At 39.1% G+C, this 16,080-nt stretch overlaps 1 protein-coding gene across 1 annotated transcript in view; it reads left to right on the forward strand.

Annotated features, from left to right (window-relative positions):
• The window catches only part of LOC148943755 (uncharacterized), a 117,674-nt gene that overhangs the window by 30,281 nt on the left and 71,313 nt on the right, over window positions 1-16,080 (forward strand). The window contains exon 3 of the mRNA XM_089101365.1: window positions 12,386-12,635. Within this exon, the coding sequence (XP_088957491.1) occupies window positions 12,386-12,635 (250 nt within the window). The remainder of the gene's footprint in view (window positions 1-12,385; window positions 12,636-16,080) is intronic.

Consider the following 16,080-nt stretch of genomic DNA (forward strand, 5'->3'; position numbering starts at 1 on the left):
AAAAATTGAACTTTATTTAATATTTTCAAGAAAGTCCGCAAAGTTCAACCAATAGCGGAAGACCTGTGGAAAATTTCAAATAAACCACAAATAAATTAGTGTCTACATATATAACAGTGTATATTTGCTTGGTAAAAGAACAAGGGTTGCACAGAAAATATTTTAATTTATTATTTAAAGCAAAAAGTGCTTAAAAAGATGGGTTTCTCAGCACCATGTCTGATTATTTCAGTTGCTTTCTATGAAAAATTGCTGTAAAGTCAAAAAGGTGAAATCCTTGTGTGAGTGGGACAAACTTTATGGTTTACACTTGCATGAAAAACTTTTTTAAACTTTATTGACGCCGTGGGAGCCCCGCTTAAGACTCACAAGTCAAAAGTAGCCATCAAAAGCTGTTATTGCAACGTCTGCATAATCGACAGAGGAGGAAATCCCATCGATAAGGGGTAACTCATGATGAAAATTACACGGTCAAATCTAATATATAAAACGAAGCTATACTACTCAGCTATACTACTTGCGCTATGCGAGGATGAGCGACTTTTTTGCAATAAATCCGACCGTCACAGTTGGGATACTTATAAGCTCCTCAAGAGAAGAGTAGAGCGAGAGATCAGAAAGGCACTACGTAACCACTTGCGGAAGAAATACGAAGACTGCGAAGTACTGTCCAAGAAAGGGAATAGTGGAGCAGTTTTCAGAATGGTACGCGAGTTAAGTCGGAAAAAAGAGCCGCTAACATCAGTGATCCTGGACAAAGACGGAAATGAGATCTACGATTCAAAGATGAAACTTGAAAGATGGAAAGAATACTTTAACGATAAATTGAATCCCCCAGTAGCTGCGGATCCTAAAATACTAACCCGCTTCCCCATACCCGACAAAGAACTCAGACCACCACCCCCACTCAAGTCAGAAACCGAGTCAGCAATCCAGTCACTCAAACAAGGAAAAGCCCCTGGCCCAGACGGAGTCACCGCTGAACTCATTAACGTCGGATCGGATGATGTAACTGATCTGTACCATGTCATTGTGTCTGCGGTGTGGGATTCCAGCCACGTACCCCGTCAGTGGTGCAAGGCTGCCATTGTACCCATTCACAAAAAGGGGTCAAAGAAAGAGTGCGGAAACTACCGTCCGATCAGCCTCACGGGCCATCATTCACGTGTCCTGACAAAAGTCCTACTCCGACGCATACAAGCAACAACTGCCTTTTCCATTGGAGAGTATCAGGCCGGCTTCTGCCCTGGAAGATCAACAATCGATCAGATATTTGTCGTTCGGCAACTCATGGTACGACACATCGAATTCAAAGATGTGTAACTCTATTTAATTCAAAGAACTCTACCAACTATTCGTTGATTTCCGTCAGGCATTTGACCTGATATGGCGCGAAGGACTATGGCATATCCTCCTTCACTACGGTATCCCTTAGGAGATAGTCCAAATAATCAAGAGTCTGTACGACCTGTTCCGAGGCCAAGTAATAACCGTTGATGGGTTGTCAGAAGAGTTTACAACTTCTTCAGGAGTACTTCAGGGTTGCATCTTATCACCACATCTCTTCAACCTCTTTCTAAATGCCGTTCTGTCAATGATGCAGTCGGAATATGGCGCAACAATAGGAGGGGTGCTAATAGAGAATCTTGCCTACGCTGATGATATTGATGAGCTAGTCAACTCTACACAAGAATTGCAGGCACAAGCTGATAAACTCTACGATGCCACCCGTTCGGGATGGAGATCAATGCCAGCAAGACCAAAGTCATGGTAACTACGAGACGTGAACTAGACAACCCGCCCATTATCACCATAGGCGGGAGACAGGTTGAAACGGTTGACCACTTCCGGTACCTTGGTAGCCTACTCTCCTCAGATAATTGCCATAGCTCTGACGTTAAACGTCGACTTGCACTTGCTAGGTCTAGCTTCCGAAGACTAGCCCACCTCTGGAAAAGTAACCACCTATCCAACAAACTCAAAATGCGCCTATTCAACAGTTTGGTAATCCCCATAGTTATTTATGGATGTGAAACATGGACTCTGAAAACCGAAGACGAAATAAAACTTCTATCTTTTGAGGTGAGATGCCTCCGTCGCATTTCCAGAATCAAATACACTGACCGAATCACAAATGTGGAAGTACGTCAAAGGCTCCAGTCCACTGAAACCATACTCAGTAAAATCAAGAAGCAACAACTGCGCTGGTTCGGCCACATCAAGCAAATGATCTAAGATCTAGAGATCTTACATCTTATAGCGTTCTTTTGCAAACGTCTTTCATCACTCTGCTCTGATCAGCGGTCTAAGAACAATAGGGCCGTTCTTTTACTCATCTTTGTGCTAAGATATTACATCTTTTGACAAAGAACGCTTAAAAGTGGAATCTTAGCACTAAGATCTTACATCTTATAGCGTTCTTTTGCAACCGTCTTTCATCATTCTGCTCTAATCAGCGGAATGATGAGTATATCATCAAAGTTCTCTCGTCATTGTCCTATATGGCAGAAAAATGGAGTCCTTCACACTTTTTGCTAACATCAGTGAGCTGTAAGATCTTAGAAAAAAGATGATTTAAAAGAACGGAAATCTTTGCAGAAAGATGTGAGATCTTAGTGCAAAAGAAAGGGCCTAATGATGAGTAGTTCATCAAAGTTCTCTCTTCATTGTTTTTTATGGAAGAAAGATGGTGTCCTTCACACTTGTTGCTAACATCATTGAGCTGTACGATCTCAGAACAAAGATGAGTCAAAAGAACGGAAATCTTTGCAGAAAGATTTGAGATCTAAGATGTAAGATCTTAGTGCAAAATAACGGGCCTATTGTATTTCTTAAAACAGTTACCTAAATAACTCTTGATCAAAATCGTTGCTAAAAAAAAGCTTAAAAAACCTGTTTTCTTATTACCTTCTTATTATTATATAAAACTACACAATAGGCTATTATATAGGCCTTTTCACTATTGATCTGACGATAGGTACTTGGGCAATGTGGCTTTTTGTACCAAAATTTTACTGACACCGTCTTCAAACATCATTTTGCAAAATAATGATATGCAATGGGAACCAATTTGAAGGTGGGTATTTAAAGTCCTTCATTAGTAAGTCCTCGCCCTTCCCCTAACAAAGTTATAAATTGGCTTCCTTGAAAAACAAGATCTGTATCCAAATGCTATGGTGAAACTCGCTTATCATTTGTCCGCTCTCTTTTCAATTTATGTTTTATTGCTAAATGTAATCTAAATTGAAGAAGCCGACCCAATTTGGCATATAATAGCACATTAATATAATTAAAACTAGTACAAAACAAAACTACTGCCATATATTGCGACACTGTCGTGGCCGAGTAAATTACATTTTTGTAGATTGATACTGTTTTGGGCAAATTGTGGTTTCAGCTTTTCACTTTTAACAGCACTGATGTCTTATTTTTAATAAAATAAACAAATTAAACAAATTTAATTAAAAATTGGCAAATAAAACAAGGAAACTACAATGTCAGGATAATTAAGATGCTATATATTTAGTTTTTACATTTCAAAAGACATGATCATTATAATCATTATATATTACTAGATGTGCAGCACCATAATGGTTGCTTACTTCGGCTGCAATATATTTTAAAATGAATTATCAAAAGCACAGATATACATTACAAGAAATTTTCCGAAAAAATTTCCTCCCCCAATCCCTTTATGTCCTAACAAAAACTAAAAACTGAAATAAATCATCCTGCGGTCCAATCCAGCTTTCTAGTGCGTCCGCAATTGAGGTGGGAGGATGTCGTAAAGAAACATATAAAGGAAATGGCAACTTCCTGGGAGGTTGTAAAGAGGGAGGCTTTGAATAGATTAGGATGAAGGAGGAGCATGTGTAGCTGTGTTGGTCTCAGGTGGGTTGGTGCTGTGGTGAGTTGTTAGTAGTAGTATCATTTCGACGCATTAGAAAAAAAACAAGGACTGACCTACAACCGCATCTTACTTGACTTACTTGACTTAAGGCTCCTCCCGAGGGTTCGGCGTAGAGAACAATGAGACCAGGTGCCTCCAGGTTGACCTATCGCTTGCCAGGCTCGCAGCTTCTTCCACCGGGATATGAGCTTGGGCGAGGAATTCATCGGCTTTGTCTTTCTACCTAGTGGGGGGCGTCCTCTGGGTTGCTTCCATTTGTGTGGGGTGGGGTCGAAGTCGAATGCGACTCGTGCTGGGGCGTCGCGTGACATGCGAAGAATGTGGCCGTACCACCGAATAGCACGCTGGGCGAGCTGCGTCGAGAAAGGAGTTTGTGCCGTACGCATGTCACGCCTACTTGAGGATTTTTGCATAAATACCACAGGCGCCAGGTGCTCAAATGTTATTTAACCATTTTACAGCATTTCGAATCTCAGAGGTGGTAAACGGTTGCGATACGAGGTCGGAAGTAGCCTCGGATGTGGCCATGGCTGCTTGAATCAGATCTGAGTCGAGATGAGCAACTTCCTCGGCGTTCAGAAGCGTTGAAAAGTGACTGCTCCAGGCGGAGAATTGCCCTGCATCGTCATCCAGCATGCTGCCGTCAGCAGACAAAACACGGCTCACGGTGGAAGTCTCCATTTCCGTCAGCTCGCGTTGGTGTTTGCACAGGGAGCAGGTGTCTCCTTTCCTTGCAGCATCTTCAAGATCACTGGCTTTTTTGTCGATTTGGGTGGCACCAAGTGAATTGGTGAGAGCGTAGTCGTCCAGAACTTGGAGGCAGCTAAACCGGCTAGATATCGAGAGCATACTTCTGTTGCATCTCAGATGTTGCTAGACTACTGAGATTGAACTGGGGAGGCCATCTTTCTTGTCGTTGCGCTCTCAGGCGAAGCCTCAGCGTGGCGACTACCATCCTATGGTCTGTGTTTCCAAGCTCGGCCAAACTATAAGTCCGGCAATTTTTTATTGACGAGCGCCACTGATCCAAGATCATAACATAATCGATCACCTTCTTTTTCTGGCTGTCGTTATTATACTAAATGTATTTGTTTATATCTCGTCTCTGAAAGAGCGTGTTTTCTATGACCAGACTATGCATATTGTAGAACTGGAGGAGTCTTTGTCCGTTGTGATTCAGTGGATCCGGAGTCACAGGGCCGAGAACATTTCTCCACACGCCCTCCCTGTCATTTACCATCGCGTTAAATTGAGTAGAGTGACAGTGTCATGGGGTGGCACTCTAGACAGGGTCGCTGAGAGGTCTGCGTAGAAGTTGTTCTTCACTTCCGCAGGACTCTGATTGGTGGGAGCGTAGCATACAAGCATTGTCCATTTTCCATGCTTGTGCTGGAGCTGGGCCATCAGTATTCTATCTGAAATTTGTTTATAGGAGATAAGGCATTTCTAGGCTCTGGTGTTCAGCACGAGGCCTACACCATTTGTCTTGCTTTTTGGGTCACCAGACCAGATCAGGTTACATCCTTGATCAATATCCTTGGACTCTCTTCCGACAAGATAGGCTTCCGTAAGCCTAGTCACAGCTACATTTAAATGTTTTAGCTCGAAGGAAAGCATTGATTTAGCTCCAGGAAAGTTGAGTGTGAGTAAGTTCAAGGTTGCGAGGCGTATCCCACATTGGGCAAGAAGGTTCATTCGATGGTCTGAAATCGGTCCAGAGATATGCTGGGGTCGTGGAAGGTAAAAGAGGCCGAGGCAGAATCATTGTTTTTCGTTGCGGTAAAATTTTCGGGTGGAGGGTTGCAGGCCCAACTGACCCTAGGCCTGGGATCTAATTAGAGCTAGGACTTTCCTAGATACTGAGAGTCCCTGAGGTGGGCTCCACCCACCTCATTAGGTTGAGGCTGCCTATTAACATGGAGCATTTAGTTAAGGGAAACCCCTTATCCAGAGGCACATGGTCAGCAGACATAGTCTGCCTCATTCCGGAAGAACTGCATATGCCTCCAATCCTTCTCAAATATTTGAGAAGCAACCACATCCTTCTCAAATATTTTCTTTTATCTTAAAGTGGTAAAAATATCCTCTTACAATTATTACCTACCTTAATTCCTCTCTACTAAACCTTCCACTAAAATAAAGCTCCCCCCAAAGACTTCCTTAATCTTGGCATGCGAGAGAGAGAGAGAGAGAGAGAGAGAGAGAGAGAGAGAGAGAGAGAGAGAGAGAGAGAGAGCGAGTTTATGAGGAGTCTTACTTGGATATGCACGAAACTACAGGGCTAGATGTCACATTCTCTAAACCCAGATAATTTCTGAAATCATACGGGTACGAAAAATGTCAAAACTACAGATGACAATATAAAGTGACAACGTGTGAAATGACAATGTAAAGTGACAAAATTTAAAATGACAAAAACTACAAATGACTATGTAAAGCGACAAAATATAAATGACAAATGAGAAAACGTAAGACAAAAAAGAAAAACGACGTAAATCAAAGCCAGCAAGAAAAGAGTAAAATGCAAATACTTCGACCGAGACCTTGGCTTAGCTATCTTTGTTTATCTTCATTGTCCTATCTTTTCTCATTTTGCTCTTTAAGCCTTTTGTCAACCCTTGGTAGGTTCGAAGAACTCCGTGACCAAGCGACCAAGAAGATTGGAGGGCAACTAGTTCTCCTCACACGCCCTCTTTTTCCCCAAAATCATCCGATCAACATTCTGATATAGCCATTTTGTTCATCATAGTGGAAAAGTCTAGTAACTATACCTTTGAGGATGACATGACCATCCAGAGCACTGGGGAAATAGCTGTAAAGCAATGAAATTTGCCCACTGCTTACCTATGGTATTTGTAATGGGAAGTATACAGGCATTTTCTAGGGAGGATGTTTCTGTGGGAGGGGGATTTTTCATGGGAAGAATTTTCCAGGGGGAGGGAATTTTCCGGGGTTAATTTTCCAGGAAAGATTTTAGAGGAGGCAGGGGGAAACTTGCCAGAATTCTATACGAAATTCTTTTTATTTTCCGTATTTTCTCTTTGGTGACTCGATTTTAAATGTGGAGATGTTCAGGGAGTAGTGTTAGGGAGAAATTTTCAGCGGAGCTGCAATTTTCTGGGGGATTTTTTTGTGGAGGGCGGGAAATTTTACGGGAGAAATTCACCATGGGGGATTTTTCTGTGGAAGAAACCTTCACTCGGAGAGGGGATTTCTGGCAGGAAATTTTCACGATGGGGTTTGCCCATCATGACTTGAATAAGAATCCCAAACTTATGAAACTAAGAGAGGAAGGGAAATAATAAATGAAAAATAAAATAAAAAAGGTGAGAAAACGGGAATTTTGTCAGCCAGTGGCAAAACATGAAGACGCAGAACAAGCAAATATTTTGACAAGGACCTCCTCCAAGTCGTCCTTAGTACAAAAGAAAAAAAAATCTAACCTTTCGAAGTGTGCTTGACGAAGAGAGAACAGATGCTCAAGGAGTATTTGTTCTCTCTTTGTCAAGCACACTGCGAAACATTAGATTTTTTTTTCTTTTGCACTGAGGACGACTTGGCGGAGGTCCTTGTCAAAATATTTGCTTGTTCTTCGTCTTCATATTTTTCCACTGGCTGACAAAATCCTCGTTTTCTCATTTTTTTATTTTATTTTTCATTTATTCTTTCCTTTCCTCTCTTAGTTTCATTTTTCATGTATAGCCAGTGTGGTCTTAGAATGTATTTACGTCAAGATCACAAACTAAATGAAAAACTTTTTTTCTTAAGTAAAAGCAGGCTTATGAGAATTTTCTATCCTAACTGTTCGCAGGAAATTTCCCTGGTGGAATTTTCAGCGAGGATAGTAGTGTTTGAGGAGAGTTTTCTGGAAAGTCGTGGATTTTATGAGTGAGGAAATTTCCATGGAAGAGTCTTCCGTGGGGGTTTTTAGATCGAGGGGGAGGTGAACTTCTCGACATTATTTGGAAAACGATCAGAAATTAAATAGAAAGACAGGTTTTTTCAACTGTAAGTAATGAGGAACATTAAAACACAAAAACGAACATTTGGAGGTTCTTATTTACAACAAGAATCACTATATAGATAAGCCTGCTACATGCCGAGTGCTGGGGCCGGTCTTTAATTTGGCTACACAGTTTTTCTTTTGTTTTTTTTCTTAAAACTTGCATATTGACATTTCTGACGACAAAAATGATAAAAAAGTTCACAACTTTAAGGAAGGATTTGTATTTTTCCCAGGGTGGTTGTATCGAACCTCTGGGTACTCCATAAGATCAAGAAGAGGCTCACATTGTCTGCGGTTAGAAGACAAGTGACAATGAGAATCAAGATATACAAACCTGCCATGTAGCCTCGCCAGGGCCCAGCCTCGAAATCGGCTAGATATTTTTTTTCTTAAAATTGGCACATTTTTTTAGAGGACTCTAAGAAATACAAAAATAGGGTAATAAAAAAAATACAAGGAAAGTCGTCCAAATATCGAGATTTTGGTAAGGAGCTCTCTTATCCATAAATCCCTTGTCTGAAAGGTAAAAACCTTTCATTATATATGGAACGACGTACTGTATGGAACGGTCGCATGAAACAGTACACAAACATTTCCTCATAATGTTTTACTCAGCATGTGTTAAAAATGTCGGTGAAAAGAATGTCTTAAGACAAGGGTACTGGTGCATTATACGGACACTTCAAAAAAGTCAAGTTTAGTTAATGCTAATGAAATAAAATAAAATAGGATGAATGTATAATAATTTATAAAGAAATTTGGGCTATATATTTGCACATTAGGGGGGTGGGGGGTAAAGCATGCCATATATTAAATAAGTAACCTAACCTAACCTAGGTACCTTCCCCCCTAAACCCCAAAAAACAACAGTTTAAATATCGTAAACGCAATGAAAACTACTCTTTGCATTCCATTTCTCAGTAGCGGTCTCTTGAAAATAACCAGTCTGGCGGGTTTCGTTTCTCATTAGTATATAAGAGTGTCCGTATAACGCATCAGTACCAAGACAAGTTGGTTTGCGCAAATGTAATGTCAGTCGTGTTTGGTGTATCCTTTTTACTCGTCTAGCTGAGAATAAATAGTTTAGATATTTTCCCACAAATTTTTGTAATGTTTAAATTTTTAAACCTGTTTTTGCAGCCTCTTCCCCCTCCCTCCAACCAAAAAGTGTTTTGCCGTTTTGCAACTGCTCTAAGTGGTGCCTGGAAGACCAACACATGCAAAAGTGGCATAACTACCTGAACAAGCCATTTGTAAATCAAGACCATTTTTGGCGCAGAACTTAATTTTGAACTTAATATACGGGGTAAATTCACGATATCTCCCTTTCATGATATCTCCTTATTGTGCTATTAATTAAAAAAACTTTTTCCACAAAATAAGTTTTTCAAAGAAAAGTAGACTCCATTAAATGGAGTTCATTTCAAAGAACTCCATTAAACAAAAAATGAGCAAAAATAAAATCAAATAATCAACGAAGAGTGAATCTACCGCAAATCAGCAATGATAAATAAATGAAACCCAAAACGAACAGAAATTACAATAAATAACTGAGTCAAACTCAAAACGAGCAGAAATTAACATAAGTTTGGCTCAAAACCCCTATGCCTTCCCAAGGCCAGAACAAAATTTGCGCTTTACGGAAAAAAATATAAATGTTTTTACTTTTATAACTTTAATAAATCAAATAAAATTAACATTTTGATTACTAAATATCAGTATATGTATATTAAACTGACAATGCAAATTCATAAATTCCAGACATATAAAGACATAATTTCCAGAACTTTCAATTACGTTCAACAAAATGGTTATCTCAAATTTTTGATTGGTTGTGTTTGGGAAAATGATTAGTCGCTCTCCCATCACTTTCAACTATTAAAAAGGGCACTAGCCCTTTCAATTTCCAATCAAATGAGCCCTTTTGAAGTTTCTACGACAAAACTTTCAATAAAAACCTTATATCCCTCCAGGGCATAACTTACAATCCTTGCCCTGAGGGATGGGGGGGGGGGGGGTTGTCACCCTCAAAGACCTAATTTTAAGAACTTTCTACTACGTTGAACATAATGGCTATCTGAAAATTTTCATTGGATGTGTTTAGGAGAATGGTGCGCGTAACACGGTGTTTAGCTACCCTCCAATCACTTTCGACTATTAAAAAGGGCACTATCTCTCTCAAATCCCAATTGAATGAGCCCCTTTTGAAATGTTTACGACAACTGTAACTATAAAAACCCTATATGCCCCCAGGGCATAACTTACAACCTTTGTCCTGGGGGCTCCGGGGAGTTTTTCATCCTTAAATACATAATTTCCAGAACTTTCAATTACGTTGAACAAAATGGCTATCTATAAACCTTGATTGAATGTGTTTGGTGAAATGGTGGGCGTGGGAGGGGGGTCAATTACCCTCCACTCACTTTCGACTATTAAAAAGGGCAATTTCAATTTCCAAACAAATGAGCCCTTTTTGAAATTTCTACAACGACTTTCTATCTAAACCTTATATGCCCCCAGGGCATAACTTACAACCCTTGCACTGAGAGTTCTGAGCGGGTTATCATCCTAAAAGACCTAATTTCCAGAACTTTCAAATACGTTGAACAAAATGGATATCTAAAAATTTTGATTGGATGTGTTTGGGGAAATGGTGGGCGTGAGATGGGGTTGGTTGCCCCCAATCACTTTCGACTATTAAAAAGGGCACTAGCCACTCCCATTTCCAATCGCACGAGCCATTTTCGAAGTTTCTACGACAACTCCTTCGATACGAAGTGCCCGGGTATGGAGAAAAAAATAATACATTGTGCCAACATCGTTCTTTACTTAGGCAGCGCTATTGCGCTGCCTATTATATTTTTGTGAGCTTTTTTAACTTCTTTATCTTTCAGTGTCGTTCGTCTAACGTTCGTATTTCGTTATGATAACGTTTTTTCATTACTTGTTTCAATAGCTTTTCAATAGCCTACTGTATTCAAGGCAGTATTATTTTTTCGACTGAGGGAGGGAGGCACAATAGAAACAAATTTAAAAAAACGCATCCAAAATTTACTTATATACATTTTGATACATTTTTCCGAGTCGAACAAATATTTGGGGGGGGGGGGTGTTCTAGCCCCCCTAATCGCCTTGGATACGGCCTTGACTATATTATTATTATTATTATTTTGTTACTACTGTTGTCGTGTTTATACATATTTATTATAAACTATGAACCTAAAATCTGCATAAATGCATGACATCTGAAAGAATGGAAGCTCTTCTGACCCAAATTCATCATCATCCCAACTATCACTGGTTTCTTTACCAAAACGTACGGAATACGTACGGAATAAGTTCTGCTCATTTTCGGGTTTAATATTATTCTTTAATTTCATAAACAGCGGAGACCAGAAATATTCCCAGAAATCATAATAGAGTAAATTTCAATTTTTTGAGGTGTTTTTTATTAAGTTTATTTTGTACCCCTCCCCCTCCCCCCACCGCAAAAAACAATTCTGGAAAATATCTTTTGCTAGCTTTTTGCTGGGGAACTTTTCCACCGAGGAGGGGATTAGCGGCATGATTTTAAAAACAGCTAGAAAAACAGCTAGGCTTTTTCAAATGAAAGTACGCTAAAAAAAAATTCCGGGGGAGGGGCATTTTCTAGGGAGTGTTTGCCTTGGGGGGGTATTTTCTCGGGGCATATTTTCCAGACGGTATTTTCTGCGAGGGGGTATTTTTCGGGGGGGGGGGGTATTTCCGGCGGGGGAGGGGTATTTTAAGAGGGGTTAAATGCATAGAATCGTTGCAAACAGGTGATCTGTCTGCAGGGTTGCCAACTGGACACATTTTAGGTCAAAAGAACACATTCCCATGTACCGGGACACCGTGACAAAAAAGGGATACATTTTACGAATGTATGACATAAAACTAAATCTTCTCCAGCTGGATATATATTTTGGAAAAAAAATCACTTTTCACCGAAGTAGTACTTTTTCTCGGTAATTTTTTTCTTTTCGAGCATCCAGGTTTTGCCGTAGTTGTCGTAAGTAAACGATTTTCTCCAAAGTAAGGGATTTACATGTTTAAATCATTTTGTATGAATTTTTTATATGGATTTTTCTCGTTCTCATTATATTTGATGTTAACTGGCCTCTTTGAAAGAGGTTTACAAAACGTCTTTTGGTTAATAATACAACTAGAAAAAAATAACCTCTAGTTTTTGGTAACCCTGTCAACCAATTACTGGACAACGCTGGACACGCTGTGGGTAATTTGCTATATACAGACTAAATTATTGTTTGATTGTTCTCCTTCTTCGATTTCTTCCTGCTGAATTGCTTCCTGCTGGTTGGCAAGTTCAGCTTTCAATCTGTTATTTACCAGACTCATCATCACCAGAGCTCCCCAATGTTTCTCCAGCAAAATGTGATACGCGAGGAATATACGTATTGAACCAAAATAACCATATTTTCTTTTTCCAGAGCACCTTTAGATAAATATACAAGTAGAACACGACGTGGATACAAATCGAACAGATCAAAACCCTGTAAATGCCAGCAAAATCATACATCAGAAACAGATCTATCAGACATTCAAACAGAGATTCCTCCTCCTGCTCCTCTGAGTGACATATCAGACTTTACAAGCTCTTTACCATTTACAGATGAGTATTTGATCAGGAGGAGACGAAGAAGACGCTTATGGTGGCCGAGCAGGGAAACAAGGGCTCAGGTGAGTTTTCTGGTGTCTTTAAAGAGATAAACCGCCCTAAAAGGAAAATTACGCATTAGCTAACTCACTTGGGAATGGGCCAAAGCCCTTCTCCAGGATGAAGGTGTTCCTCAACAGGCATATCTACGAGCTTTATTTTTGGGGTTTGTATTTGAGACAGGTGGCTTTAAAAAAAAAAAGGTACCAGATGCATGAACTCCATGAAAAATGAATGACAGTATTAGTAAAATAGTAAAATATAATAGGAGAATTAGTAAAAATATTGAGTTGTACATTCACTCCAGAGCCCCATCCCCCACCTCGGTTTATCCTAAGTACCCCAAATAAAAACTTGATATTTATGATACTTTATTTTGCTATGTGATGAAAGATAAAAAAAAAAAAAATGAAAATCCAACCAGAGTATATTTTAGTACAAAAGGCAAACTGCAATTTTTAACATGTTAATACCTTTAAAAAATAAATATCACTTTATTTCCTGTAGAGAAAAGTCTGGCATAAAATACATGACAAGTAGCTTTTTTAGCACCTCCGCACTAATACAGAAAACTCCCCAAGGGCTTACCATACTAAAGCATTCCGTTGATATCACCAAGCGGAGATTCAGTAGACTGATCACTCTAAAGGCATAATTTTGTAAAGCACTAGCTACATAATTAGCCCTTTCGACTTGCCCTACGCTTGGCATTTTTTTTTTTTCAGTGCAATAATAAGAACATTTAATTTTGTAGTTGGTGATAAGAGTCTGATCTCAGTTCCTAACAGAAAAGCAATTACAAAGCTTGAAAAAATGTCAAGTGTCACCAGACGCAAGATGGCGCTGAAGTTTTTTCGCTAATACTAGTGCCAGTTTTCACTCTTATAAATTGCCTATACTCTTTGAACTTACCTATTATCCAAAGACAAGTCTAAAAAATTCAAATGGGCACATCCTGTCCTAAGAATTAAGTATTTCAGTGTTCATTTCAATGTCAAAGCAGACTGACTTTAACTCTGCGTACACTCTCACCATTCAGTATCTAGATGATTTTGTAGTCCTCTAGTAGTGTATTGAGCCCTTTTAATTAAACTTGATATAACAAAATGTGTTCTTTTTCCTTTTCTTTTCCTTTTTCCTCTTGCTTTTTTTCCTTTTCACGATCTGGGTATAAAGGATTTAGCTCCCCTCAAGCTAGAATCGAGCCTTCATCCTAAATTTAAATGGGAAGGCACTACCCTAAGAAGCATGATATCTTCCTTTTCACAGTCACGACATAATAGTTCAATCTCCCCTCAAGCTAAGACTGAGTTTTCATCCAATTCTAACAATTCTTAAAATATAACTGACGATTCAGAGATGAAAGGGAAAAAAAATAATCCTAAAAGAAAAAAGGAGGTGATTAGCCTTTGGCATAGGGAAAATTCATAGCTGGCGTTTGGACATGCTCCATTTCATTGAATATTGACTCCTATTTACATGCGTATCTAATTACTAAGCAGTTTAAATTCAAGGTAAGTTTCTGTGGACAAAATTGTCTTTATTTTAGATTACAAGAAAAGGTCAGTGAACTTTTTCAGGTCATTATTTCAATTTATGTGTAGTGGTCTTCCGGCTGTAATTTAAAGTGGATTAAAATATATTTTATAGCCTTTTCTTAAAAATTCGATAGATATAGGCGCGTCTCAGTAGATAGATCAGCTTTAAGGGGAAATCGTATGAATTAGGAGTAGGATATTCACCCCTAATGAGCTGGGGGATGTTGAATATATTTTAAATATATTAAATTTGAGTTTGCAACGCTGGGAGTTTGCAATGCTGGAAAGAGAATAAGCTGTGTTTTGAAAAAAAGATTCTCTTTGTTTGTGTTTTCCATAGTCAGAGTTAAGGTGGAAAAATGCAGTTACCTCTCCAATGATCGCCATATCCGATTTGTAATTACAGGTCATTTTTCTTCTGGGAAAAATAGACCAAAGTAGGTATCTAGGGATTATTTAAAAATATTATTCCACGGTTAAATACAGGTAACAAGGTAAATTGCAGTGGCGGAAGAAGAATAAAGGTGAAATAATAGCGCAGTGTTGCCTACAGAGCGGATGGTGCGTTGGCAGTAGCAGGTGCTTGGGCAATTAAAGGTAGAAGGTGTTTCCGGGATATTATTTTGGAGCGCGTGAAAGGGAATTTGGTGCTGTTTTTGGGTAAGCGAGTTTATGTTAGATTGAAGAGGATTTTTGGAAAGTGGAAGAAGGGTTTAGTGTTTTAGTAAAGATTTGTTGAGGTTTAGTTTATATTATAGGTTTGCCGGGAGATTATTTTAGAGCGTGTGAAAGGGAATTTGGTTCTGTTTTTAGGTAAGTGAGTTTAAGTTAGATTGAAAAGGATTTTTGGAAAGTGGAAAAGGGGTTCAGTGTATTAGTAAAATTCTGTTGAGGTTTAGTTTATGTTATAGAGGTTTCAATAAAATTTCGTTGAGATTTAGTTTATAAAAAAAAAAAAAAAAAAAAAAAAAAAAAAAAAAAAAATTGGGGGGTTAGTTTATAGGTTAGAGGGTTGTGGTTTAGTTTATATTATAGAGGTTTTAATAAAATTGTGTTGAGGTTTATTTTATTAAAAAAAGTGAAAAAAAGCGAAAAAAGGAAATGGCAAGGGAAACGATTAAGTTCGATTTTAGTGCAATGCCAGAGAATGTATTGAAAGAACTACCGCATTCAAATATCCACCGATTCCTGATATCGATTGGCCTGAATGCACTAAACGTACACGCGATTGACGGAGATGATGCAAATAGGTTTGGTATAGTGTGAGTAACGATGCAAAGCCCTGAACTGGCAGAAGAATGGGTTCAAAGACTAAAGGCAATGGAATTGAAAATTATTTTTCAAAATGAAAGGTATCCAGTTTTCGTAGATACAAATGGAAAACGCCCGCACGTAAGCCATCTCAAATAAATTCTGGGAGAAGAAACCAACTATGATATAAAAGTAGCACTGCAAGGCTATGGGCTTGGGGTGATTGTTGGAAGGAACACTTCAAGGGGATGGTTCTATACCTGTTTTTAACGGGATGGGAACAGCCCTGACATATTTAGGGGTAGCAATTCCACTGTCCGTAAAAATTCTAATAGAGGATAAAATGCAGGTTTTCTACGATGGTCAACCTAAAATGTGTTAAATTTATCATCAAGAGGGTCATGAAGCCCTATTATGCCCAAGAAAAAAACCCAATAGAAGAAGTAAAAACCCAAGCGTAGTGATCACAGATCAGTCCTCGGAAAACGGCAGAAATTCTAATGTCTGGTTTACAGGCCCACTAAAATTTGCAAGTTCTCTAGATAAACAGCTGGCAAGTTTGAGTCCCAAAGAGGCGGTGAGCCGGGTACTGGGGGGAAAAGGGTCATCGGAAATGGAAAAGACTCGCACAGGAAGCACGAAAGCACAAGATGAAACCCGGAAAAAAGAGCGGGAAGTA

Source organism: Artemia sp. Qi Xiang Cuo, chromosome 15, assembly GCF_049724085.1.
Source record: "Artemia sp. Qi Xiang Cuo chromosome 15, ASM4972408v1, whole genome shotgun sequence".
Taxonomy (NCBI): domain Eukaryota; kingdom Metazoa; phylum Arthropoda; class Branchiopoda; order Anostraca; family Artemiidae; genus Artemia; species Artemia sp. Qi Xiang Cuo.